Source organism: Chionomys nivalis, chromosome 6 (assembly GCF_950005125.1).
Source record: "Chionomys nivalis chromosome 6, mChiNiv1.1, whole genome shotgun sequence".
In the NCBI taxonomy this organism is placed as follows: domain Eukaryota; kingdom Metazoa; phylum Chordata; class Mammalia; order Rodentia; family Cricetidae; genus Chionomys; species Chionomys nivalis.
The window spans coordinates 42,553,644-42,580,909 of NC_080091.1; the positions used below are offsets into that span (position 1 = coordinate 42,553,644).

The window sequence follows — 27,266 nt, forward strand, 5'->3', positions numbered from 1 at the left end:
CAAGTGTGAGATCTATATTAATGCCCAGCACATCACTCAGTAGATCTGGACCATTTTCATCTGGTAGATGGCGTTGCCTTGGCGCTGCCTTGGCACTGCCTGTGGAGCTCCAGAGGCATGCTGGTCCTAATCATAACCAAGAACTCATGGGAGAATAGGGAGAGGCTGTAGGTGACCTTGGTGTGCTAACAAGGTTGCTGTCTCACATTGTCAGCCTGGGGGCAAGCTAGAAGGCCAGAGTTATGGTCACACTGCTTCCTCGGCCCTTAGCATCTCCATCTGCCCACAGAAGGGCTGCTGGGGTACCTATATATAATAGACACAGGTCTTGGCTTGTTAGTGGAATCTGGTAGCACTCTTGCTGCCTAAGAGGCTGAAGGGAAAACTCTGATGGTCACTCCAGGAACACGCTCTCACACTTACCATGCATACACACCTGACACACGCAATCTCAGGCTGAGGTGAATGTGTATGAGGCACCAATGATGTACCTGGCAGCTCAAGGAAGGAAGGGTTTATTTGGGCTCTTAGGGTACAGTCCACTGTGTCTGGGAAGGCATGGTGGCAGGACCTTGATGTAGCTCACCTAGCATCCACAGCCAGGGAGCGGAGGGAGAGATGAGTGCTGGTGCCCAGCTCACTTTCTCCTTTCAGTCCAGGCCCCCACCCCCTGGGATGCATTTCCTGGTCTTGCTCCAGGGTAGGTGTTCCTGGAGTTAAACCTTCCTGGAGACACCCTCCCAGGCATACTCAGAGGTGTGTCTCCTAAGTGATTCCAAATCCTGTCAAGTTGACAATGAAGCCATCACACCGCCCCAGAGCTCCACCACGGAATGCCATTGACCATGAGTTTAGGGATTAAATTTCTAACACAGAACCTTTTGGGAGACACATGCAAGCCACACCACAGTGCAGCAAACACTTCAGAAGATCAGCAGACAATGAAGGGAGGGACAGCAGATGGTGTCACTCCGCAGCCTCTCACCAGCTCCGGTAGTCACCCCTGTACTCCAGAGCTGACCTCGTGGTCCTAGGGGGTCAGGACTGCAGTAGCAAACAGTGAGAAAGCCGAGGCTGGAGACCTGGGCACACCCCTTCCTGGCTGGGTGACTGCAGGCATGCTGCTGATCCTCTCGGATGCCATTGCAAGAGTAGCAAATACAAAATGGATTTGGTTCATAAGTACATCAGGATGGCTTCACACTTCTGAAGGGGTGACATCCTCTTACTCACTGAGATGTGACCGGGTAGAGCTGTGGCTCACTGATTCTGTCCAGTTCTCACCACCATGTACTCAGCTGTGTTTGTTCCACAGGGCAGACCATCCAGAGTGACCTGTAAGGCCCAATATCACACTCTGCTCTTTCCCTTCATTGACTTTGGCAACAGGTGTGCCTCTCTGAACAGCCCCCCCAGAGTATCATTCCAAGACTACCTCTATATAAATCTGAGCTCAAAGCCCATCCCCCACTAGCTGTGGGCATAGAGACCCCTGCCATGCCAGCGTCTAGAGCATATCCAAATGTTCACCCCTTGCCCTGCTCCCCCATCAGGCACGGGGAGTCTGCTCCATGAGTGGTGGGCGATGGGGGCAAAACCAGAGCAGAGGGCTAATTAAATCCCGAGGTAAAGCTTTGTAGAACACGGGATGCCTCATTAGGCCCTGAGTGAACAAGCATGCACGCCTGCCCAGCCCCTGAGCGCCCGTGAGCTCATGTAATTACAGCTCAGTCTCAGCCTCATTAGCTCCGTGCCCAGGGAGAGCTTGGCCTGGGGGGCTTCATGAACCCACTGGAATCTGCTTCAAGGTGGGCATGGCCTGCCTGCTGGGCTGTGTGGAGTTTAGCCCAGTGAGATTAAGGGCATATGGGGACTGTCAGGTAGATTCGACACTGGCGTGGCTCCCGGCTTGTATCCACTTCCTTTGAAGTCTCTGTAAACCCTCACACCAGGCAAGTCCTCAGGTGGCAGTGAAACTGGAACTTTCATTCAACAGACACAAGACAGACAGGCGGATGGGATCTGAGGAAGGGGACCAGGGCAGCAAGGACTTGGGAGATGAGGGTCCCAGAGTGGGGAGACAGCATGCTCATGGAGGCCAGAGACCTGACTCCTACTTGTTTCCACCCTGTTCTATCCATGGGGTGAATCTTGGGGTGCCTCACCTCGTGTCCCACTCAGTAGCAACCTCTGGCCCGCCAGTGATCACTCTTGGCTACAATCGCCCCATTTCTTTATGTTGGCAATGTTATTTTTTTATTCTCTAGGGAGACCCTCCCTACCTGACCACAACTCACATTCAAATTCCTGGAAGAGAAACAGGATTGATTTAGATCTCTGGGAAGCCTGGTGACTGGCTGTTTGTAGAAGGATATGACTACCTCTTGATTCAATCATCTGAAGGCAGCGTGGGAGTGGCCAGTGCGAAGCTATGTCCAGGCTGAGCTGACCTCCTGGCAGAAACAGCAGGAAGAAATTGTTTATGGCTCTTTGCATGTCGGCCTCCTTTTGGAGTCTCTTTCGTCTGAACAATGGATATGTGTGTGTAAACTAATCCGAGGTCACATAGCACTTAATTTAAATCCCCTGTGCTGGGCTTATCAATTTCCAGCAGCCTGTGTGAGTGCGCTAGGCAGTGGGAATGCACTGAGACCACATATGGAATTGAAGATCTAGCAGTCCCTGGGCATGGTGGCTCATGCCCCAAATCCCAGCATTCGGGAGGCAGAGGCAGGAAGGTCGCCTCTAGTTTGATTGCCAGGTTTAGTGCCACTACCCACCATGTACACCATAGCTTCCTTAAGGAAGCATCTTTTCTCACATCAGAATAATCGAAGGAGTCTTCAGTGTACTTGTCTAAGTCTATTTGATGTTAAAGTGTAAGGTTTCACAGCCTCACACATGCAGGGGGCGCTTGCAGGACGAAGGCTTGCCATTCTGGCTTGCCGTGTCCTGGCACCATCACGGTTGGTATACCGCAAAGTGAGCCCATTCCTCCACAGTGACTGTGGTAATGTCAGTGCTCACTGGGTGGCTAAAAACCCCAGAATCTCTTCTCTCTGGTTCTGCAGAGAAGGCCGTGCGGGGCTGCTAGCATCTCTTGACTTGCAGCCATGTTCCTCTGGTTTCCCATCACATCCTGTTCCTCTCTACTCCGTGTCTTCTATAAGATTATTCACCGGATGCTTTAAGGTCCACCGGGGTGACCCAGGATAAACTCCTTAAATGGTCCTCTGTTCAATTATATTTGCAAAGACCCCTTTTAAATGAAGTCACACACACAGGTTCTGGGGCTCAGTGGGTAGACTTGCCACTGGAAGACGTCATTCAGCCTCTGTTTTGGACCGAGATGCAAGGAATTAGCAGTTTGTTCTTTTAATCCAGGAAATGTGCAAATGGCCGCAGGTCACCTATCTAGTGGGTACCACTGCCCTTCTTGGCTGGGGCTAGGCTACTTTCCCCAGGGCCAGCAAAGGGCAGGGTGGGGGAGAAGGTCATTTGATGAACATTTAGGAAACTGAGAAAGCCTGTCACGGTCCCAAACAAGCACCCTTCTGTATACCACAACCCTGTCCCTCAGGTACTCCATATCCCACCCTGTTTCACCGCGTAGCTAAATACTACTACTGGTGGATATTGAGTTAATATCCATCAACTCAATAATAGATGATAACAGATGAGCAACAATAGACCATAATAGATAAACGAAGCTCAAAGTGCCCCTGCTAGAATACACAGCACAGCCCAGTCAATAAGCCAACAGCTGGATCGCCGTGCTGGCAGCCTTTATGAGCTCTGCCCGCTCCTCTTGACCCTGCCATCTACAGTCATGCTTGCTCATGGCTTTAGTTACGTGTGTGCCATCCTTCCACGACCACCAGGATGGCACTATTTGCATTTGCAAACGAGGTTCTTGGGATGTTATGTCAGTGTCTGGATTGAAGGTGGCTGCTTCCTGGATCCCATGCTCTGGGGGTGGGAGTGGTGGGGGAGTGGCTTGGCCCCTCCTTCAGCTGATCACTCCCAGGGAACCTGGGGATGTGCTAATGGGCCCAGGAAGCTGTGAGCTGTAATGAAAGCGCTGGAGATGAGGCTCAGCATGGGGCTGCCTGCGGCTTCCTTCCTCATAATTAAATCGGGGATCCTCCTGCTTTGGGGTGGAAGGAACGGTAGGCTTCCCCACGGCACTTGTTAGGCATCAACCCCCATTCATTTATTTGCTCCCCAAATCCCAGCTGGTTGCCTGCTGAAAACCAGTTCTGAGTGGACGGGTGGAAGGAGAGAAGGGCCACCAAGCCTGTGCTCAATCTGGGGAGTCCCTTTAGCATCCTGATTTGGTTTTCTCATCTATGAGATGATGTTTACGTAACAACAGTTGCTAGACAAGTGACTTCAAGAATCCAAGGTACGGACAGAGGTGACCTCCCACCCAGTCTGCCACAGGGCAGTAACAGAAGCCACGGCTTTCACGCTGCACTTAGCTTGTGCCCATGCTCCTCTGCGCACCTCCTCTGTTTCTTCTTTTAGCCCTTCTAGCAGCTCTCTGTAGGATCTTGCAAGCATCCTTCATATTGGGCTGCCGTGGCAGTTGGGATCCGGAAAGGACAGGGGTTCACTCAAGGTGACACATGCAGAATGGGAGTCCTGTCTATGGTTGGCACGCCTCTGCCTGCTCGCAGCTTTTGTGGGACTCCTGCTCATCTGGGCTTCCCACACAGACCAGACTACCAAAATTGTCCCGGCACATTAAATAACACAGAGAAAAGTCCTCCACTGGTTAGCATCTGAGAGCAGCAGGACATTGCTGCGGGGACCGTGATATCTACAAGGGGGTTGAGGCAGGCCAGTTTTAAGGAACGGTGTTGGTTGGCTTTAATTTAGGCAGTTACTCCCCCACCCCGGACTTTCATCCATTTAAAGGCCACGGCTTATTTAAAGGCCACGGCTTATGTAAGATATTTTGGCACAGCAATCCTTGGCCACAGACATCTTCCAGGTGCAGGACAGAGGATCAGGAGGAGTCTTTTTCTGGTCATACCCACGTCCTCAGCACTTGGGCTTGGCTCCACCTGGCTTTTCTGTGTCTTCCACCTTTGCTACAGGGTATGGCCCTCCCACATTACCTTCTTAATTACCGATTCCCATTGCCCCCAGTCTTCCCAGTTAGAGATCTCAGAGCCCTTTATTTCCTGGCAGACCCTGGAGGTGCTTCTGATTTGCTGAGTGTATAGAACCCCCACTCTCTAGGATACTTCTAACTGTCCCTTCAAGTCCTCATGAGACTGAGTGTGCTTCCCAGGTGCTTCGCAACCAACGGCACAAATACTGCACCAAACACAAGAAGTGAAAACGTCCCCATTTGCGGAGGCATGGTGAGCGGCAGGATCAGAAGCAGCCTAAGCTCTTTTGGCAGGCGCCCTCTGTCAACAGGGAGGGCTCATGTTCTCATCCTGTAGACCTGATGAGACCAGGCACATTCAGGGTAGTATAGCCGTAGGCAGAGGGCTTGTGTTCTCATGCTCGGAGATGCAGCATCCAGACCAGGGGAAAGGATGCTCCCTGGATAAGGACAGTAACACCCTTGGCAGGACATCCCTCTAGCCTGGGGATCCTGTGGCAGCCTCACTGCTGTCAAGGTCCTCCTTTGCCTCCACACAGGGTGCCTGAGAGTTATATTGTTTTAATTCATTTGCTCAACCAGACAAGACTCTTGGGAGGTCCCAGACAGAGCCCGAGGAAGAGCTTCTGTGACTCTTGCCTCTGGACCATTTCTGAGCAGGCTCCCATCTGCAGCATTGAATGCCCCACCCACCTTAGCTAGAAAGCTGCTCTTGTCTGGCCTGTCTTTAGCTGCCTAGAGAGTGCCAGCCTGGTGGGCCTAATCTTCACCTGCATGGGAGGCACCATCCTGCCAGGCGCCATAATTGAAGTCCTTGGCTGTTCAGTTGTTCTAATTAGCTGAGAGGCGCCCTCCTGCCTCCTGGCTTTGCTAGCTGCCTAAAATAAGGGCCTAGAGTGCTAGGCTGCCTAGTTGAGGGTGGGGTGGGCTTCCCTGGTGGTTATTTGAGTTTGCAAGAAGCTGGTATTCCAGGATCTAATGGGGCCCAGGCTCCCTCTGGAACGGTTGCATACATGCACACCCTTCTGTGGTCCCCCACCTGCAGCATTTCTGCTCCTATGGGTTGATAAACCTTGTCCATGCTGCAGCTGAGGACACAGAGACACTGGCAGCTGCCAGGTTCCCGTGCTTTCCCTGTAGCGCGAACAGGGCGAATCTGATGCGCTGACACAGGGAGGAGAGTGTGAGGAGCCTCAGTAAGGTAGTTAGAGACCAGCGAGGTGTGTGCCGTGCGAGCCTGCTCTACAGCCTTGGCCAGGACATCAGCCTGGCAACCTTGGCTTCCCCATGCCCTCCCCAGGCTACTGGTTGGAATGAGAGCAGCAAGCACCACCCCTTGGAATTCCAGATCCTTTTCTGTGTTATCACAGCCTCAAAGGACCCCACGGACGCTGTCACTCACCCCATCATGAACCCTAATGTGAAGGGACTGTGGTAACTAACGTTCCCTGGGAGGTGTGAGCAAATGTCTGATAACCCCAGATAGGACACTGACTATGTACCAAAGAAACCCGATCACGGGTGACCTTAAAACAGCTGGAACAGGTGGAACCTCAGAGGTCCACGCACCCCAGTGTGGGCAGTGCCACCCCAAAGCTGAGTAAATAGCATGCCCCTTCACTTAATCTCCCCCCCCTCCATACTCTCTAGCACCTTTAGAGGTGGTCACTAATCCTGTATAATCATGTATAATCCTGTCACCGGGGCAGGATTACAGATGGCTGGGAGCAAGGGCCAGGGAGAAGTAGGTGGGATCTCAGGTGAGAGCCTGAGGAGCCTCTGCACCCTCCTACGCTGGACAGCCAAGGGGTCTGATCCTGGGAGGGTTCCTGTTCTGTGCTAACCACAGCTGCTCAGGCGAAGACGGTCACAGCCATGCCCAGGGGACACTGTTCTCCGACAGGGGAGTGCCAGTGTTTAGAGAGGATCACTTGCTGTCCCCAATCCACACAGCTGGTTAGGGACAGTGTCTTAGTTAGGGTTTCTGTTGCCATGATGAAACACCATGACCAAAGCAACTAGGGGAGGAAAGGGTTCATGTCCCTTACACTTCCATGTTGTAACTCGCCACTGAAGGAAGCCAGGCAGGAACTCAAGCCGGGCAGGATCCTGGAGCCAGGAGCTCAGGCAAAGGCCCTGGATGGGTGCTGCTTAGTGGCTTGCTCCCTGTGGCTTACTTGTTCAGCCTGCTTTCTTGTAGAACCCAGGAACACCTGCCCAGGGATGGCACCACCCACCATGGACTGAACCCTCTGCCATCAGTCACTAGTTAAGAAAATATCCTACAGGTTTGCCTATGGCCCAATCCTATGGAGGCATTTTCTCAGTTTGATCTGTCCTCGGATGACTCTAGCCTGTTTCGAGTTAACATAAAATTAATCAGCACAAGCAGGCAGGGGGTGTCTGGCTCTTGTCCATATGCCCTGGCCAAAGTAGCCATGGAGAAGGAATTCACCAGGGTATCCCTGCGGCCCCTCGCCCTGCACCCAAGGCTGGCAGACTCACACTGTGGAAGCAGTACCTCTACACTAAGCAGCTGAACTCTCCATAGCCAGCCAGACCCTGGCCATGGTTGAGCCTCATTACTTAGGCCATTGACCATAGCAGGAGCAGGGAGTGGGGGTCTGACTGTCCTTCAGGCCCGGTTCCCTGGTTCTGGTGTCTGTGGTGTTGGCTCCTCCCTGGGGACTTTGTAATGGTCATGTGACAGCCACATAGGGCACGGTGCTTCAATGGTGAGAATCTGAACTCAGACTGACACTGGCATTCAGGGCTGACCATGAGGTAGTATCTAGTTGATGTTCTGGGTGGGCCTCGCCGCTTACTCTGGCTGTGGAAGCCACCTGTGCTGTTTCAGTTTTTCAAAGGCAATTGTTAAACCACAGTGGTTTGGAACCAGTTTTAAAGACCATGCTTGGCCTTCCAGATCATCAGCCTCAGACGAGGCTTGAGAAGCCCAGTGCTGTGGTCGAGCTCCGTGAAGGTGCAGGGCTGTTACGGTGAAAGGCTCAGGGGTCTGCCTGCATGGTGGAGTTGAGGGTACTGGCCCTAGAGGTCAGCAGGTTTGAAGTAGCCGCCCGTTCCTGGGTTAACTCGTATTGTGTAATGCATCTGTGTAAGGCCCTTTGGTGTCTAGGTGAGGGACCTCTCCAAAGCCACTATCTCCATTGCTGTCAGGCCAGGCTGTGTCAGCAGGGGCTGGGTGGGTGTCAGCAGAGAAAGAGGAGGAACTGGGCAGAGGCCAGCATTGTTCCGGGCTGTGTGAATGCTTACAGCATGTGAGGACAGCTCCTCGCTTGTCAGACTCACCTGACACACTTCTGAATCCTTGTGTAGCATAAGGTCTGGCGCTTAGTAGGTGAGCAATGGATGCTTAGTGGGTGAACAGTAGAGGCCTGTCTCTTTTAGAGCATCAGAGACCTGGCTATAGGGCAGAGCTCATTGTGGGAGGTGATAAGAGGATGGGGCTGTATCCCAGAGGCAATGGGGATCCACAGAAAGCTGTAGGAAAGTTGGGATAGGATGCTGCTGGTCACGACTTGAACCAGAGCTGGAGCAGGAGAGGTAGAAGAGATGGGCTGGTCCTGCCAACTGTGACCTCAGCACTCAGAGCTCCACAGCTCAGCGCCTGACCCACTCTGGAGCAGACAATCCTTGGGAAGGTCTGGTGGACACAGTGATGGGATGAGACTTGATGGTGCCAGATCGGCATGGTCCCCACTTCCTTCCTGACAGCTGCAGCCTGAGTGGGGACTGCAGGTGCTGGAAGGGCTAAAGCTGGCCCCAGCAACCAGCATCAGCTCTCTGGGTGGTCAGTCCAAATCAGTGCCAGTGCCCCTCCCTCTGGCACAGCACAGGGCAGCGTCCTCATCCTCGACCGCCGTTGTCACCACTTTACAGAGTCACTGAGACTCTACCGAAACCATGCCGCAGGGCCAGGTTAGATTCAAACCCAGGTCCCCAGCAGAGCATAGCATCCCACATCATCTCTCTCCAGATGTCTGTTATTCATGCGTCAGTATCATGGTGGCCATGGGGTCGGGGTTATGCTTAGAACTGTGGTGATGCTGACAGTGCCTGTCTTAGCTTAGGGTTTCTGTCACTGCGATGAAACATCCTTGAGTGAAACGCAAGTTGGAGAATAAAGGGTTTATTTGTCTTCCAGTTCCACATCATGGTCTACCAGGACCACGGAACCAAGGAAATCAGGATGGGAACTCAAACAGGAGCTGATGCGGAGGCCTTGAGGGATGCTGCTCACTCCCCTACTCAACATGGCTTGCTCAGCCTGCCTTCTTATAGCACCCAGGACCTGGAGCCCAAGGGTGTTCTCATTCACAATGCCCCCCTCCCCCTTAATCACAAATAAAGAAAATGCCTGACATTATGGGGGCGTTTTCTCAGTTGAGGTTCCCTCTTAGGTAACTCTAACTTCTACCAAGCTGACATAAACCTAGCCAGCACAGTGGTGATGATGATAGCATGCTAATTGTACCTAATGATGGCTTCTGGCCAGATGATCCCCCTCCGATCTCAGCACACAGGGAAGAGTTGTCCCTCTGCAGATTCCACGCCCCGTCAGACCCTCCAGGTCAGGAGGAACTCTGGGATCTTCTTTGGTAGAGAAGCTGGGTACCATGGAAACCCTTCCATGGAAGTTCAGGGAAGCAGGCGGTGATTGGAGGGTGTTCTCTCCATCTTCTTCACCCTGTTCTGTCCCGAGGCCAGAGGCTGGCCTCAGTCCACCTGGCCATGAGGCTGGAACCAGAGCTGGGTGTCCTCCTGCTTTGAGCACCATCCAGCCTGGCCTCAAGGCACAGCAGGGTGACCACATGGTACTGACCACAGGCAAATTCACAGCTGCCTGTCTGCCTTCCAGACCCATCTGTTGTTGAACCAGTCTGGCCAGCAGACATGCCATGGGCGGGGATCAAGTCATCTGGCCTGGGTAGGAGGAACTGACTGTCTGGGTCCCAGCCACCTCCACCCTGTCCTTATGAAGTGGAAGGGGCAGTAGGTTCTCACTTCCCACCAGCTCCCTCAGCAACTGCAGCCCTAATCAAGGTTTGGTGGCTTTCAGAGGCTCACACCCCTGAGGGATAAGGAATGTGTCTTAAAACCATCACAATGGCAGTGGAGCGTTGCAGTCTCAAAGGCAACTGGGCACTAACGAGTACAGTGTGCTCGGACCTCACAGACCGCATGCACCGTGAGATGCTATTTATGTAGAATGGCAGTAGTCAGATCCCACAGGGATAGAAGTAGGTGTGTGGCTCCCGGGCTGGACTAGAATGCTGCTAGGGTCTAGAACCTTCTGGGAGATGGGAGTGTGAGTCAGATGGCACTCTTGGCTTCCCAGTGTGTGGAATCCACAGAGGGGGAGGTACACTGCAGAAGTGGGGGGCTTTGAGTTAGCCGAGAACATGCTGACCTCAGCACAAGATTACTATGCTTACAGGATCCCACCATGAAGGAGGTGGGCAAGAGTCCAGGCTGAGGAAGGTGAGAAGGACGACAGGCAACATCCTACCTGCAGGGACTTTGCTTGCTCTGGTCATTCTGACAGGTGGATACGGATGTCTGTTTCTGTCACAGATCCCTTCTCTTGTGTTTTGCCAGTTCCCTACTGTCCAACAGACACTTGACCAGGAGTCACAGCTGTGGCCAGCAGTCAGTTGTGAACTGAGGTTTCCATGTTGTAGGTCCTCCTTTGCATCCCTGTTTTGGCTTTTTTTTTATTTTAAAGAATTTTGTTTTGTTTTTGTTAGAGTTGGGGTCTTTCTATATAGCCCTGGCTGTCCTGGAGCTCACTATGTAGATCAGACTGGCTTTGAACTTGCAGAGATCTGCCTGCCTCCTCCTCCCAAGTGCTGGGATTAGAGGCGTGCCTACCATACTCGGCCCCAGACATCTGAATTGTTTGTAAACCTTAGGCACATGGTGGCCAGGTGAGGATGACAGTTCCTTTTTTTTTTTTTTTTTTTTTTTTTTGGATTTTCAAGACAGGGTTTCTCCGTAGCTTTTTGGTTCCTGTCCTGGAACTAGCTCTTGTAGACCTGGCTGGCCTCGAACTCACAGAGATCCGCCTGCCTCTGCCTCCCGAGTGCTGGGATTAAAGGCGTGCGCCACCACCGCCCAGCGACAGTTCCTCTTTTTATCACTGCGTGGTCTAAGCTGAGATGGGTGAGACACAGCTCGGGAGTAACGGAGCTCAGGCTGGGTTGCCACACCTTGATGAACCTCAGTGGGCATCTCAGGTCCACACGGCATGATGTGGAAGGCCAACTTGGGCACAGATGGGGATTCCTGTTTTCCAGGAGTCATGGCTGCATAACCTCACCACAGCCTGAGTGTGCTGAATTCTAGGGCCAGCATCTACAACTATACAGTTTAAAACAAAAGACACATATCCTCTGAGCACCAGAGGCCAGAAGGCTGAAGTCCAGCTATCCATAAGGTGGCGCTGGTGCTCCCCTGTAGGCCCCAGGCTAGACTCCACCCGGCCCCTTCCTAACTCTGGTGTTGTTGGTAGTCTTTAGCTTGTAGACTAGGGTCTGCCTGCTGCTTCTCATCATGTGGTCCCTTCCCCATGTCCATGTGCCTCTGTGTCCTCCTCCATCTTCATGTTAGGTCTTTGTGCTTAGAGCTGGTCTTCCTAGAGCTTGACATCTTTATCATGACCGGAGCAGTCTGCTCCCTGCAGGGATCCCCACTCTAGGCCACACAGCTGACTGTGGGAGCCAGGATGCTAACCCAGACTTCTGACTGGTCCATGGAGAGCTCCCACAGCTTTGCCTGTGGAAGGAGCACTGTCTTCCTGCCACCAACTGTAAGTCACACTAATCTCTCCCCTGGGTAGGGTGGGGGACGCTTTTGAGGCACCAAGGAAGCAGTGGACATGAAAATGACATACAAATTGTAAATTGCCCACAGACATTAGTGTCTGTTACTGTGGTAACCGTCCGGCCTCGGTGGACCTCGATTGCTCTGGATAGTGAGGTTATGCCAGCATTTTAATTTAATTGCATTATTTTCCCATCATAAAAATAACGAGCGTTATGTATATACCCAAACTCATCAAGTTGTCTACATTAAATATGCCGGGTTTGATGTACTGATTACATCCTAATAAAGTTATTAAAATAATGTCGCTGCATTGCAGAACATCTACAAAATCAGGAAGGGAAATTTATTTTGTTGCATCCATCCTACATAAAGCTTTGTTGACATTCTGGGAAATTCCACCCCCCCACCCACTTCAGCTTGTTTGCTTGTTTAAAACAAGGCTGTGATCACTGGTCTATATAATTAAGACATTTTATATGCAATTTTATATTCTGCTCTTTCCCCCTTAGGGAGTTTTAACGTGAAGTATCAATAGCCACTGCTCCATCCGGGAGCCCAATACTGCAGGGTGAGGTCAGCCCAGAGTGTCCGTGGGCTGGGGCAGGTGCTGTGTGGAGGGATGGGGTCAGCGTGTGTAGCAGGCACTTGCCGGTCCCCTCTATTTAAATGTAAAGGAGGTATGTTCTGCTAACATCTTGTGTCTATGCCCTAATTGGTTGCTACCACGACTGGCATTTTTCTCAGAGGCCCAGTGTGCATCAGGGGTTCCCTCTGGAGGGCACACATTAGAGCTGGGCATACAGCTCAATGATGGGCTATAAAAACCCTAGGTCCTAGCCCGGCACCCTCAAATTAAAGGTTTTGATAAGCAAAAGGTTCGTATTATGTAGACACACACACTATACCGGACACAGGTGCCAGTGAGGTTTTGAAGTACATCTCAGAGCTCGGCCATCATGGAGCCAGGCGCCAGACACAGACAAGGACATTGCATACAGCCTGGGCCAGGGGAAGAGGGCACAGGATGAAAGGTTCAACAAGGTGGGCACGCTGGCTCACTGAGCAGGCTGCCCATGTGCAAGATGAGAAGAAAGTCTCTAGGCGACTGTGCAGTACTGATGTCAAGCGAGGACACCCAGGCCCAATGTCCAGACTGGGCACTGATGTCAGCTGGGATGAGGAGGCTCCTGGACAGGCATGGAATGATGGCGAGGTAGAACAGGATAAGGCTTAGAGGGTGTCTATCACTGGCAAGCAGTTTGTCATGCATCTGCAGAGAGCTGAGTTTGGGCTTGTATGTGGCCTGCTCCAGGCTGGGCTTGGCCAGCAGCTCTGCTGCACCTGCTCCTGTGGGGACTGGCAGACTAGCCCGGGCAGGTCCCTCTGCTGGCAAAAGCAGAGGCAGCAGGCTAGAGCTGAGTGTGTAAGGCCCTCTTGGCCCTGCTGCAGCTCGCCAGCTATTGTCTCAGAGGCCCAAGCAAATCCCAGGGACCAGCCCAGAGGCCAGGGCAGGTGGGAGGCATGTGAGTTCTGAAGAGGGGAGCAGGCACAGGGGACGTGAAGGTCTGGGGTCCTGACGTGCACAATTGCAGATGGCTCTGAATGTGGGGTACGAGGCTGCTAGAAGCCTTGGGCAGGGAAGTGACACATCAGAGTGTCAGTCATGGTGTTGCTGGGCCCTGCCTGTTGTTTCCCTGCAGTCTGTGGGGCACGTGAGGTAGGTGAACATTTAGGAGGGGCTCAGGCCCTCCTTTGAAGGACAGGTGTGATTGCCGTTTTCTTTGAGTCACCAACCAGCTCTCAAATAAAGACACACAGACTTATTATTAACAATGAATGCTTGGTCTTAGCTTAGGCTTGTTCCACTAGCTCCTCTTACTTAATTTAACCTGTTTCTATTCATCTGTGTCTTGCCTTGGTGCTTTTTACCTTTGTTTCATTCTGTCATACTTTCCTGCTTCCTCTGTCTGTCTGCCTGGTCTCCAGCATCTCCCTGGCATCTCTTTTTCTTTATCCCCACCCCCTAGCCTAACTTCTTCCTCCCCCTTCCTCTCCCTGCCCAGAAGTCCTGCCTGTACCTCCTCCTTTGCTATTGGCTATTTAGCTTTTTATTAGACCAATCAGGTGTCTTAGGAGCACAAGGTAAAACAGCAACACATCTTTGCACAGGTAAACAGATATTCTGCAACAGACAGGGAATAGCACAGGGATGTGGGTGTCATGGAAGCTAAGCTGAGACCTGTCTGTGGGGCTACTGCTAAAAGCCAGAGAAGAGAACTAGGTTTGGGAACTGCTGTGGATGGAGCATGAGGCAAGATGCCAAGATTCAAGGGTGTAAGCATCTCCCTGGTGACTATCTGAAGAGTAGAATAGGCAGGGAGGCCTGCTGGTGCCCCACTGGGGTCCCTGGAGGGCTGTCACAGATGGTCCTGTTACCGCAGTTGGGGCCAGAGATTTTGGCACTGAGAGAGCCCAGGCCAGGAATGTGAAGAATGACCAGGAGCCCATTCACAGGAGTAGGCTCTGCCCTGCCCTGCCAACAGTTGCTGCTTGGGCATATGGGCCAACGTTGTAGAACTTTCTGTGATTCATAATATATAGGAAACACTTTTTTAAATATTAGTAATATGTTTAAATTAAAAACAAAGATTATTTGGGGGTTCTAATAAAGCCTGGTGGTAGGGCAGTCTTGGGTTTGGGGCTGGTGAACTCTGGAGCTTTTTCTAGAATGAAGAACTTTCCTTCTGCCAGGCCAGGGGCTAGCCTTTCCAAGCATGGCCCCTGAGATGTTCACTCCATTTTCGTAGAGCCTGAGAAGGCTGGGGAATAGACTGGGTGTTGCCCTCATTCCAGATACTGAGGCTGGAGTCTGGGTTGAGCGCTGTGGGCTCTAATTAGACATCTGCACACATAGGTGGGTCAGACACTCCAGTTACTGGGGTGACCCATGAGGAAGGCCTCTAGGTTTCAAGCTGAGTTCAGCCTTCTAGAGGCCTGCCTGGAGGTGAAGCTCTGAGGTAGAGCAGACAGTTCAACCCAACCCCTACCAGGTACTGTGCTGATGGGGGAGTGGCTCCTTTTTTTTTTTTTTTTTTTTTTTTTTTTGGCCTGCCACAGGTGTTAGGAGTGAACATGAAGCCTGGTTCAAGAAAAGGAAGGCAAAGAAAACCCAGGTGGCTTTCAATGTCACCTTCTGTCCCCAGTTCGTAGGCAGTCTGCTAGCCATGGTGGTCCCCAACTTTGCACCCATTCCTTACCTGTCCCAGTGCAGTGGCTTTGACTTTAGGCCTAGACCTTAGTTTCCCCAAAGGTGCCCATTAGACACAAACAAGCCACCGTGTCTTGACCCCTGGTCCCTACTGTCCCCATAGACAAATTGCTCTCCCTTGCCTGACCTCCAAGGCTGAACAAGCCTGACTTGTGGAAGGCCCCGATGGCATCCAGGGCTGTGGAGTGGTGGCCTCCGTGCTCCGATACCCAACAGGCTCCAGGCCCTCAGCAAGGGGCCCACACTGTCCCCAGTCCTGTCCCCTGGGCCTGGAGCTCAGCCTAAGTGTCAGATTTGTACTAGTGACCTGCTGAGCACAGGAGGAAGCTGCCTGATGCTATGTGAGGGACAGGGTGTAGGGAAAAGTCACACACTCCTGTAGGAGGGTGGGGACCCTCAGCATGCTCTGTTCGCCTGGGCTCCCGCCTGCTCCATGGGCCCCCAGGGTTGTGGGGTCTGCAGAGCAGAGCCCTGTACTGATGTCACTGTGTGATGGTGCCGTAGTCTGAAAATGCTTTCTGTGTTGCTCCCTCCAGCTGACATCATCTCCACTGTTGAGTTCAACCACACTGGGGAACTGCTGGCCACAGGTGACAAGGGTGGCCGCGTGGTTATCTTCCAACGGGAACCAGAGGTACGTGTGTGGAGGGGTCAAGAGGGAGGTTGGAAGAGGACGGGCAGATGGCTAGAATGCGGGCGTGAGGGTGGGGTCAGGCAGGTGTAGGTGTGGCCGGGTGCAGACCGTTTTCTGAGTAGGATTTCTGGCCCACCTTGTCCAGTGTTCCATCTAGTCCCTCACTGGCTCCCCTCTGTCACGAGGTCCCTGGGGCTGCAGGGAAAGGGAGTGGACCTGGCAGTTGGACTGGGTCAGCTCCTAAAGCTACGCTCTGAGCCCCCCTCCCCACTCAACAGGAGTTTTTTGACTGTTCACTGACAAGGCTGCAGTCCCAGGCAAACCAACGAGCCCCCAGGAGAACCTATCCTGCCCGTGTTAGGAGCGGGGACTGCCACCCCCACCCCATCCAGCTCTCTGCTGACCCTGGCAGGTTTTGCGCAGGCCTCCACCCTTCGAGCAAGTCTCCATCTGCACCTCTGTCCTCCCCAGTTGCTATGCAGTAGCAATCTGAACACGCCAAGAACAACCTGAGACCATCCCCCCAGGAGGTCATTTCTGAAACCTTGCCCCTTCACGGAGGACATACTTCATGCAGACACTGGGCTGAGCGGTCCATTTCCATACAGTTTCTGCCTTGGCTCCTTGCTGGTCCCTGAGGGTACAGATGCACACCCATTTACAGACAGGCCAATCAGAAGCCAGTCCCATGGAAATCTGCCAGGCTCTTGCTGCCTGGTCATGTACCACCCCAGGCAGGGTCCTCTCACCACTGAATGTTGAGAAACCAGGGAGGGGAGAAGGGAGAGGCTCAAGGGAGGCAGGGCTAGAGAGAGGAGCTGAAGCCACCTTCGCCTCCTTGAGTGTGGTCCCCGTGCTTCATAGAGAATGCAACCCTGTGTTGCCACCCCACCAGGCAGAGAGCTGCTGTCACCCTTCCTCTGACAGCTCAAGAAGCGCAGCACAGAGGGCTTAAAATAGCTCAGCAAGGGCAGGAGAGGGACAGCCCGATGCGCACAGGTGTCGCAAGGCAGACCGACCGTCCCACATCAGCGTCAGCCATCGTTCTGTCTGCTGCAAAGAGAAATGAGCTCAGAGGTTCTGGCTTTTCTCCTTCCGTTTGTCTCCTCCCGCTGGTCCTGCTGACATTTTCGCAACTCGTGCTCATGGAAAGAGGAGGCAAAAGACGTGGAAGGATTTTCAAACAGATCCTAACGCAAGACAGAGATGGGGACCTAAAAATAGACACTTTCAAAATGAACAGAAAAGCCTGACGCCGGGCTTGGCTGGCCATTTTCACTTGTTCCCAGCTGTGATTTCATGTTGTCATAGAAACTTGATTTGTCTGCTGGAAAAGTGATCCCTGGTGTTTATGGCAGGTCTAACATTCAGTGTTTGGGGTTCTCCAATGAGAGGAGATTCATAGCAGGAACTCTGCAGCCCCAAATGCCATCATGCGGAGCAGGGTTAGGACCAGACAGATGAGGGTAGGTAGAGCCTTGACATTAGCATCTGGTCTCATCAGGGTGAATGGTGGCCATGTCATAGATACCTAGCCTCACAAGCATGAAGACCTAAGTTTGATCCCCAGAACTGACATAAAAAAATACATGTGCCTGTGATTCCAGTTTTGGGGAGGCAGAGACAGGCAGGCCCCCAAGGCTTGCTGGTCTAATTGGTGAGGTCTAGGATAATGAGAAACCCTGCCTCAAAGAGGGTGGACAGTGTTCCGAGGATAACATCGAAGGTTGTCCCTTGTCTCTGTATGCGTACTCACACACATGCATGCACACCTATGTCCTTATACACACATATACACCTGTACACACACCTGCATGCCCCCTATACACATGCACACACCCCTGCATACAGCCTGTACACACATCCCTGTACACACACACACCTGCACATACCCACCCTGTGTACACACACACACACCTGCACATACCCACCCTATACACACACACACACACACCCCTGCAATACGAGTACACTTGCACTAGCATCTTCCTTTGGTGGTGTGGATAGCACCCCCCACAGCAAGGCGAATTCAGCCTCATCTCATGTCTGCCTCCATTCGCCCTGGCTGCTTCTGTGGCTCATCTGCGTTTGGGTTTCCCTGCAGAGTAAGAACGCGCCTCACAGCCAGGGTGAGTACGATGTGTACAGCACCTTCCAGAGCCATGAGCCCGAGTTTGACTACCTGAAGAGCTTGGAGATCGAGGAGAAGATCAACAAGATCAAATGGCTCCCGCAGCAGAACGCCGCGCACTCGCTGCTGTCCACCAATGGTGAGGCCTGGTGGTGGGGCCAGCCTGACCTCACACAAGCTTCCCCCTTTCTCTGTGGCTTTAGTGACAATCAGGCCATTCTCTTCAGCTTTCCCTGGCTGATCACGAATCTCCCCTCATTGTAAATATAATGGTCATGGATGTTTTCAAGGTAGAGATGAAGTTGAATATTCCAGAAACAGGGACCAGGGCCAGAAACCAGCGACCACCAGATACAAACTGAATTCTCATTCAGAGCCACAAATCACTCAGCCTGAAGCTGCCCTGAGTGGTGGGGAGAATAGACAGGTAGCTGGCCTTTGTCCCTCTGCTTCAAGACATGCTGTGATCTCAGAAAGCTGTTGCTACATGCTAGCTCTGACTGCCACCTCTAGATTGGGTCTAGGCCTCCCAGCCCCTCCTGGCCTCCTAGTTCCCACACTTGCTTTGCTTTTCTCCCTCCCCTCCTTAGCCCATGAGCCCGGGCCAGGAGTCTGGTGGGGCAGACTTGGGTCCAGGCCAGCTCTGTGGACTGGGACAATGTAGTCTTACTTTCATTAGCCTCAGTCTGCACACTGCCCAGGGGTCTCAGCTCCCTTCTGGGGTTATGAGATACTATATCCATCTGGCTCTGAGAAGAGTAAATGCTGTGTGAGCCTGAGGTGGGCTGGTGAGATGGCGTCACCTCTGCATTCCTTGAGGAAGTCCTAGTACTGAGGGGGCTTCAATGGCTTCCTGAGAATGACTCAGCTTTTACCCCCTGCCTACCCCACCACAGTCTCTCACGTGGTGACTTCCCTCCTCCTCCCCTGTCCGTCCCCGTGAAGTCTGTCCTGATGTCTCACCTCTTCTGGACCATCCTTGACAGGACACTTGTCATTCTAGCTGTGCATCTGTCAGGCTTTGAGAGGACAGGATCTAGCTGGCCTCCCAGAGGCTTGCCTGGGATCAGCTCAGCACACCTGTACTCTGGGGTCTTTATCCTGTGTGAGAGTGGGTGGATAGTGACATGAGAGCATGCAAAGATGGCACTAAGCTTGTGTGTGTGTGTGTGTGTACGCATGCATGTGTATGCACACACGTGAGCGCCCATGCATGCATATATGTCTTCAAAAATAACGTCCTGCCATTCTGGAAGGAAGGCCAGCCATGGGAGTCACCCACTTCTTAGCCCCACAAAACTTATAGATCCTCTGTACCCCAGTTCCGCCCTGTCCTTACAGAAGACTGAAGACCCTTATAGAAGGCCCCATCTGGAACCAGTTTTTCTCAATCCTTCCCATGCTTACACTGTTGTTTCTTTTGACTGCTGAGGTTATCGGGGTTCTCTGGGGAATCCAGAGAGAGGAGAGAGGGAACGAGGGAGATGGAGAGGAACTTGCCCCTGTGATTGTGAGGTCAGAAGCACACAGCTCAAGCCTGGAGGATGTCTGCTGAGAGAAGCAGCACTTTGGTTCTGTCAGGGCCTTCAGCAGTGATGCAAGGCCCAGCTCCTGATGGCAGCTTATCTGCTCGCCAGATTTAAATTTTAATTGCATCTGAAAGACCCTTCCTAGCAAGAGACAATGTGTAGCATGAGGGCCGGGCTTGCTTGTAGCCCTGGCCGCCCAGCTAGCTTAGTCCCTAAATAATCACACAGACACTGTATTCATTAAAACACTGCTTGGCCCATTAGCTCAGGCTTCTTGTTAGCTCTTATAACTTATATTAACCCATTATTCTTACCAACCTTGTATTTTGGATGGTGTCTGGCACAGCCCAGGTGAGCCATAAGGTTACCATCACCTGCGCTTCCTCCTGTGAGGTGCAAGAGAGGAGTTCAGAGAAGAGAGGCTCCTGGAACTGGCTTCTGGGTGGCAGGTACCACTGAGCTAGCAATGGCAGGGAGGCCACCCTCTTCTCAGGAAGACACAGTGGTACAGACTCAATGTAGAGGTCAGTAGTGATCCTTGCAAGGACCATGCCCTTTGACCTAGCAGCATCCCCTGCCAGGGACTCGGGAAGATGGGCTGAGGCTAGAGTAGAGGTATTCTGTGTATTCTGTGTAAGGCGTTGGGAGGGAGAACCTGGCTGTGTGAGAACAGGGCTGTGGGGTGACTCCTGAGGTACATGTCACGTCCCTCTGGCTGTGATAGACCTGGGCTGGGCTGACCTGGCTGTGACAGGGTGCCTTATTCTTCCTGTTCTATTCTTAAAGATAAAACTATTAAATTATGGAAGATCACCGAACGAGACAAGAGGCCCGAGGGCTACAACCTGAAGGATGAGGAGGGGAAATTGAAAGACCTGTCCACGGTGACATCGCTGCAGGTGAGCTTCTTGAACAGAATATTTGGCATTTATGTCCTCCTAAGCCATGAGATGTTTAGGACTCTTGGTGTCAGGGCCAGAGCCATACTGTCGTGATGTTATTCTACATATCCTAGATGGCGAACCAACGACAGACCAAAGTACAGATACTACCAAGTCCACCATGGTGAACCAATGAGTTTGGGTTTTTTTTTTTTAAATATTGTTTGTTTGTTTTTGTTTTTGTTCTTTTTTTGAGACAGTTTTCTCTGTGTAACAGCTCTAACTGTCCTGGAACTCACTTTATGAACCAGATTGACCCCAAACTCACATAGATTCCCCTGCCTCTGTCTCCCAAGTGCTGGGGTTAAAGGCATGTGCCACCACACCTAACCGAATCAATGAGTTTTATTGGGATTACTTCCAGGAGCAGAAATGAGTGATAAACAGATACCTTAGCAAAGTCCACCCCAGCATGGTGACAGCTCACAAAGCTGGGGACCTGGAGCACACTGCACAGCCTGCAGGTAGCTCGACAGGTGCCCTTTCCAGGTGACTCGGCTGGTCTGAGTCTCTTCAGGCTGCCGGCCCAAGCCTTTTCTGAGCCGAGCAGCTCAGCTCGTTGGAGAGCGACTCTTGGCAGGCTTTCCTGTTTATATGCTCCTGGAAAGGGAGGGACTCAGCGACCCTGGTCAGTTTCAGGGACTTCCTGACGCTATCATGGGTTGTTTATCTACTGTCCAGAGGAGCTTTCCTGCAGGATGGAAGTGTTTCACCTCTCCTTAGACCAGGAGTTCTCAACTTTCCCCATACTGTGACCCTTAGTACAGTTCCTCATGTTGTAGTGACCCCCAACCATAAACTAATTTTTGCTACTTCATAACTGTAATTTTGTAATTCACAACTGTTATGAATCATCATGTAAATATGTGATATACAGGAGATCTGAGGTGAGCCCTGTGAAAGGGCCATTTGACCCCCAGAGGGGTGTCGACCCAGAGGTCGAGAACTTAGAACATCCTGTTGTTTCACCTCCTTGTAAGCATCCTGTCCTAAAATAGCCTGTTGTTTTACTTCCCTTTTACATCCTATGTCTTCAGAATTCTTCCTTAATCCACTATACAGCATATACCTTGGCTACTTCCTTACTGGCCTGGTGTGGTGGGCTTTGTCTGTGAAGGGCTCTTCATATGCAGTTGAGGGGGATAGCAAATCAGAAAATACCCACACAGAAAGGAGAAACTGAGGCCCAGTGTATGGCCACACTTCTCCAACAGTTACTAAATTGAACTCAGTGCTCCCCAGCCCTGGGCTATTATTTGGCAGAGGGAGTTGGAGGGAGTTGGGCTAGATCTTTGGTGCAGTGAAGCCCAGAAGGTGGCGCTGTAGAGTTGTACCAAACTGGGCATTTGTCCTGCTTAATTAAAAGGCACAAGAGCTTGCATCCTTCAGCAGAATGTGGAACTTGCAAGAAAGAGTTCAGGGGGCTGAAGCGATAGCTCAGTGGTTAAGAGCACTTGCTCTTCTTGCAAAGGACCTGGGTTGGCTCCCAGCACCTACATGACAGCTTATAGGTTACAACTCTCTATAGTCCTAAGGGATTCGATGCCCTCTTCTGACCTCCCTGGGTACCAGGCACACACATAGTGTATATGCATACATGTACTCAAAATGCTCATACACATAAAATAAATTAAATAAAATATAAAATGAATGAGAAAGAGAAAAGAGAGAGAGAGAGAGAGAGAGAGAGAGAGAGAGAGAGAGAGAGAGAGAGAGAGAGAGAGAATGTGTACGCATGTGTGTGCACACATGCTGGGCACTTCAGTTCATGTGAGGTGGGTCAGGTTTACCACCTGAGCCCCTTGTACAGGCTAGGAAACTTTGAAAACCTCACAGTTGAACAGCCATACAGAACATGCTGCATGAGCCGGGCAGGTGAAGGCCATTTGCCATCTGTGATCACTTATCTCACATGTGACTGTTTATTTCGCACCCGGCTCCCGAATGAGTGATGCAGTCTCCCATGAAGATTGTGAGTCTTCTGCCAGGCAGTGGTGACACACACCTTTAATCCCAGCACTCGAGAGGCAGAAGCAGGAGGATCTCTATGAGTTCAAGGCCACCCTGATCTACAGAATGAGTTCCAGAACAGGCAGGGCTACATAGAGAAACCCTGTCTTGAAAGAAAAAAGATTATGTGTCTCCCGACACTTGTCCCACGTGACTCTGCCTGCCTCTGCTCTGCAGGTGCCTGTGCTGAAGCCCATGGACCTGATGGTGGAGGTGAGCCCGAGGAGGATCTTTGCCAATGGCCACACTTACCATATCAACTCCATCTCAGTCAACAGCGACTGTGAGACATACATGTCGGCGGATGACCTGCGCATCAACCTCTGGCACCTGGCCATCACTGATAGGAGCTTTAGTATCCTTGGCTTGACCTGCAGGGAAGTGACTTTGGGCTGGTGTATAAGCGTACTGTCTTCCAGGGCTTCAGGCTTGGCGACTTCCTCACTGAAGGACTGTCCCACCTAGAGTGTAAAGGAGGCAAGGTGTGGGATCACGAGGTGTGTGTTTATGAACATTTAAAGGACATGGTTGCTGTGAAGGCTCCATCACACCCAGTGCCACCTTAGGATGGCAGTGGTCTCCATCACCTGGGTCCCCATAGGAACCATGAAGGAGCGAGAGAGCTAGAAGCACCATGCCCTGGAGGAGAGGAGGCTGACCCCCCAGGACAGCTACCTAGAGGTTGCATTCCCTTGTGTTGGTCCAGTGTGTGTCACCCTGGATGTAGAGTGACAACTGGGGTATCAGAGACTTGGGTATCTGAAGCCAGGCAGAAATGGGGTCCTGGTGTCAGAACAAGCTAAGGACTAAGCACTGCCCCTCCTGCGGCCTGCTAAGGAGAGGACCACCTACAGGATGTGCGTGTATAGCCTGCACCAAGCTGGGGAAGGTCAGGGCCAGTCCAGGAAGGGCAGGTTGTTACCTTGTCACTGTTGTGCGGACTATTAATGACAGCGATGCTAAGTTAAGCTTTACGCACTGGCCTTTCACTCAGTGAGGCAGACACTGTCACCAGACCTTTCCAGTAAGGGACCTGAGTCATAGAGCCTGAGCTCATAGATGACAAGTATCTCCTGGGAGAGAGTGAGGGGCAAGGAAGCCCATAGCTGCTATAAAATGGAGACAGTAAAAAATGTTGACTTCGTCGTTTTGGGCTGAGTTGTAACTGTCTTTGAACCTGTGTGGCCACAGGACATTAGAACAAGTTAGTCGTGAATGAGGACACTGAGACCTGTCTCTTTGTCACTGGCTTCCTTTTCCCATCCAGAATACAGGACTTATGCTCACCCATGTGAAGAGCACAGCACTCACCCTCAGGTGTTTATCAAATACCCACTGACGTGCTTGAAACTGGCATTAGGTACGCAAGGCCCTGGCATGCAGGAGTCTTTCGTGACCAGTACTGGGGGTCTTGGACACAGACCAGCATATGCCATGGGTCATAGGCAGCAGGTTGGCAGAGAGGAAACCAAGGGGGGCCTTTGCCATGTGAATCTGTGGGCCTGGAGCAGATGGCATGTATGAAAGTGAGTGGGATTATTGACCGGAGAACCTGGGCTGCTGAGAGGGGGTGGAAGGGGAGCTTGTCAGCGGACTGGTGGGCCTGTGGGAACTCGAGTGGAAGGGGAGCTTGTCAGTGGACTGGTGGGCCTGTGGGAACTCGAGTGGAAGGGGAGCTTGTCAGTGGACTGGTGGGCCTGTGGGAACTAGGCAACTAATGTGTTTGTTGTGGAACTGTATCCAACTTGTGTGTGGCTCCATTTTGAAAGTGCCTGGTAAGCCGGTGACAAGAGATGCCTGGCTTGTTCACTGGAGGAAGGGGTGTGTGTCATGTGCTAAAGACCCAGAGGTAGCTTAGGGAAAACTAGTATTAAAAGCAGCCTCCTCTCTGACTGACAGGTTCACTGGGGAACTGTGCTGCCTCCCTGTGGCTACTAATGCCAGGCCACAGAGGGATGAGATTCAGACACCTGGGGCAGAGCTCTGGTGAGCCTCCCTTAGCAGAAAAGGGTCTGGACTCCGGGCTGCAGGTGTTTCCACAGATATGATGGCAGCTGAGTCATTGGAGATGTCTCATTTCCAGCATGGATGGGGCCAGAAGATGTGTGACCTCATGCTGAGCTGGTTTGGCTCTGAGCTTATGAGATACCCTCTGAGCATGGGTCACCTGGAGGATTCTGGCTCATTCATCCTGAGGAGGAAGCTGAGATCAGGGTTGGAGGCCACACTGAGGGCAGGGAGCTGGGCTGGGGCTAGACCAGGGCCAGGGTCTTGCATTCCTTTCTTTCTTGCTCAAAGCTCGCAGGGGTTCCTTTGGCTTCCGAGACTGCTCTGTGCTCCTCAGTGGTTGCTGGTGATTCTTGGTAAGTCAGAGAGCTATTCTGCACAGGGACTTACTATGCTGCTGACATCACGCTGTGGCCCTCACTGGTGTTCTGAAGCCCTGTCCAGAATCCCAAGATGACGCTGATCTGCCATCAGTGTGTTCAGGGATTGTTAGTTTATAATCAAGCTCTAGGGGTCCAGTATAGCTGGTGGCCTTAGCTGAAGAGGTGATGGAGATGCTGATACCTCACACCAGCAGGGGTAAGGACACAGGGAACAGAGAAGGTGACCTCTGGAAATGCCATCAATAGAGCCTTGGGTGACTTATTCCCTATCCTTACCTTAGCAGTGAACTTCTAGCTTCAAAAATTCTGAGAGCCAGGTGCGTGAGGCTTGACGCACCCACCTTTGGCATTGAGCCATGGCAGCCAGGACCTGGGTCTAGGAGTTGACAGGCTGTGTCTTGAGTGCCCTCAGCTCTTGTTTGCAGCCAGGTCATCTGCTGAAGAAAATTGGGAGAGAAAAACCAATTCTATTTTTAGACCACTTCTATGTGCAGAAGGCCTTGGGGGCGCTCCACAAAGGAGGCCCTTCTGCAGGGTTTTGGCAGAGCTGCCTCTTGTCTCACTCCAGTCATTACTTGGTTGCCATGACAACATCTGGTCTTGAGAGCAGGCTCCTGGGAAGACATGCGGGTGAGCCTCATGCTTTTCCTGGTGCAGTCTGGAGCCCCATGAAACCTCCGCTTGCACTTGGCATCCACTTTGGTGTCACAGCCACAGCCACAACCTCAGGGCCCTTGGCATGCTGAGGCTGCTGGGAGGCTTGCCCTGCCCTGGTGTTTGGCAGCTGGCTCCTTCCTCTACAGCTCCACGTGTGGCTCTGGGTGTGGCTCTGCTCACCCCAGCCTCCCCGCTTTCTTCAGGGATGGGCTCCATGCTGTTAATTACCCAGGGCTGTGTCTGGAGGCCCAGTTCATCGTTGCCACCCTAGCTTCCCTCCTGGTGTCTCCATGAATGCCCATGTGAAGGGGGTTGGTGTTGGTTCTCTGCTTTCTGTGCCTACTTCTCGCTTGGTATTTTGTTAGACAAGTCAATGATTCTCCAGCTTGCAGTCCAGACTCAGTGGATGGTTAGCAGAGAATCCCCTGTGAAGGAGGAGTGGCCCTTAGTCCCCAGCACTGCATAGTATGGATGCTGAGACTCAGTGAATGGAATTCATGGGACACCTAGCCCCTCCTTTTCACAACTCACCCATCCAAAGTGATAGCATGACCCAGGCTGAGCTTCGGGAGATCAGGCAGTGTCTTTGGTGACAGGAGATGAAGGACAGCCTATAAAAGTCCCTACAGCCTGACAATGCTGCAGAGGCCCGTGTGGCTCATATTTCCTGTGTCCTTGACCAAGGACCACAGATGTCATTCTGGAGCCTGGCTCTGCCGTAGCCTGATGGTCCCTTGCCTGACCCGCAGATCCACCTGCTTTTCAGGGCTGTCTCTGGTGGTCTACCCACTACCATCCCTTCTAGTCCCTGGTGGCAGCTGCTGTCCCCATCACTGAGTCACTCGGTATGTGCCTGTCTCCCACCCCCAGCACTCTGTGCCAGTTTTTCTTTTGTATGGTCTAATATGGACACTTGGGTTGGACTCCAGGACACCAGGGGAAGCCAGGAGTGCTGTCATATGGAGGGGTCCTAGTTGAGGGTATCTGGAAGACCCCGCTGACACAACCTGCAAGGAGAGTGTGCGCGGTGCATTTGTGCTGTGTGTTCCTCCTGCAGCCACCCCCTTCTCAGATGTCTCCTTCAGTCCCCTGCTTTAGGACAGATTCAGTGAAACTTAGTGGGATATGTTGTGATGATTAATCTCGATTGTCTACTTGATTGGATTTAGGATCACCATGGAAACCAATCCCTAGTCCTTCTGTTGAGGTGGTGGGGAATAGCCATCTCAAATGTAGGTGACACCATTCCCTGGGCTCAGGTCCCTGAAAGAGTGAAAAGGACAAAGTCAGAACCCCCTTTCCCCTTTTGAGACAAGGTCTCACTATGTCGCCCTGGCTAGCCTGGAGCTCGCTATGCAGACCAGGCTGACCTCAAATTAACAGAGCCTACAACTGCCTCTGGAGTGCTACAAACCCTTGCTTCAAGGCTGGACAGGCAGCCCAGTAGAGGAAAAGGGTCCTAAAAACTGTCGGGATTCCCCCCCCAAAAAAACCAAGCCAACAACTATAACATACGCAGAGGTCCTAGCAAGGACCCATGCAGACTCAGTGACTGCTGCTTCAGTCTCTGTGAGCCCCTATGAACCATGCTTAGTTGATTCCATGGGCTGTGCTCTCTCAGTATCCTCAACCCTTCTGGCTCCCACAATTCCTCCTCCCCCTCTTCCACATGGTTCATTGGGCTCCGCATGAGGGACCTGATGGAGACCTCTGACATGGGCTCCCTCTCTGTCTGATGTTT

General features: G+C 52.2%; 1 protein-coding gene across 2 annotated transcripts in view; it reads left to right on the forward strand.

Moving 5' to 3' along the window:
* Positions 1-27,266, forward strand: part of Ppp2r2c (protein phosphatase 2 regulatory subunit Bgamma) — an 82,043-nt gene that overhangs the window by 40,588 nt on the left and 14,189 nt on the right. For both annotated transcript variants that reach the window (XM_057772296.1, XM_057772297.1), the window contains exons 2-5: positions 15,770-15,867; positions 17,972-18,137; positions 20,314-20,426; positions 22,656-22,833. In XM_057772296.1, coding sequence (XP_057628279.1) covers positions 15,770-15,867; positions 17,972-18,137; positions 20,314-20,426; positions 22,656-22,833 — 555 coding nt within the window. The remainder of the gene's footprint in view (positions 1-15,769; positions 15,868-17,971; positions 18,138-20,313; positions 20,427-22,655; positions 22,834-27,266) is intronic.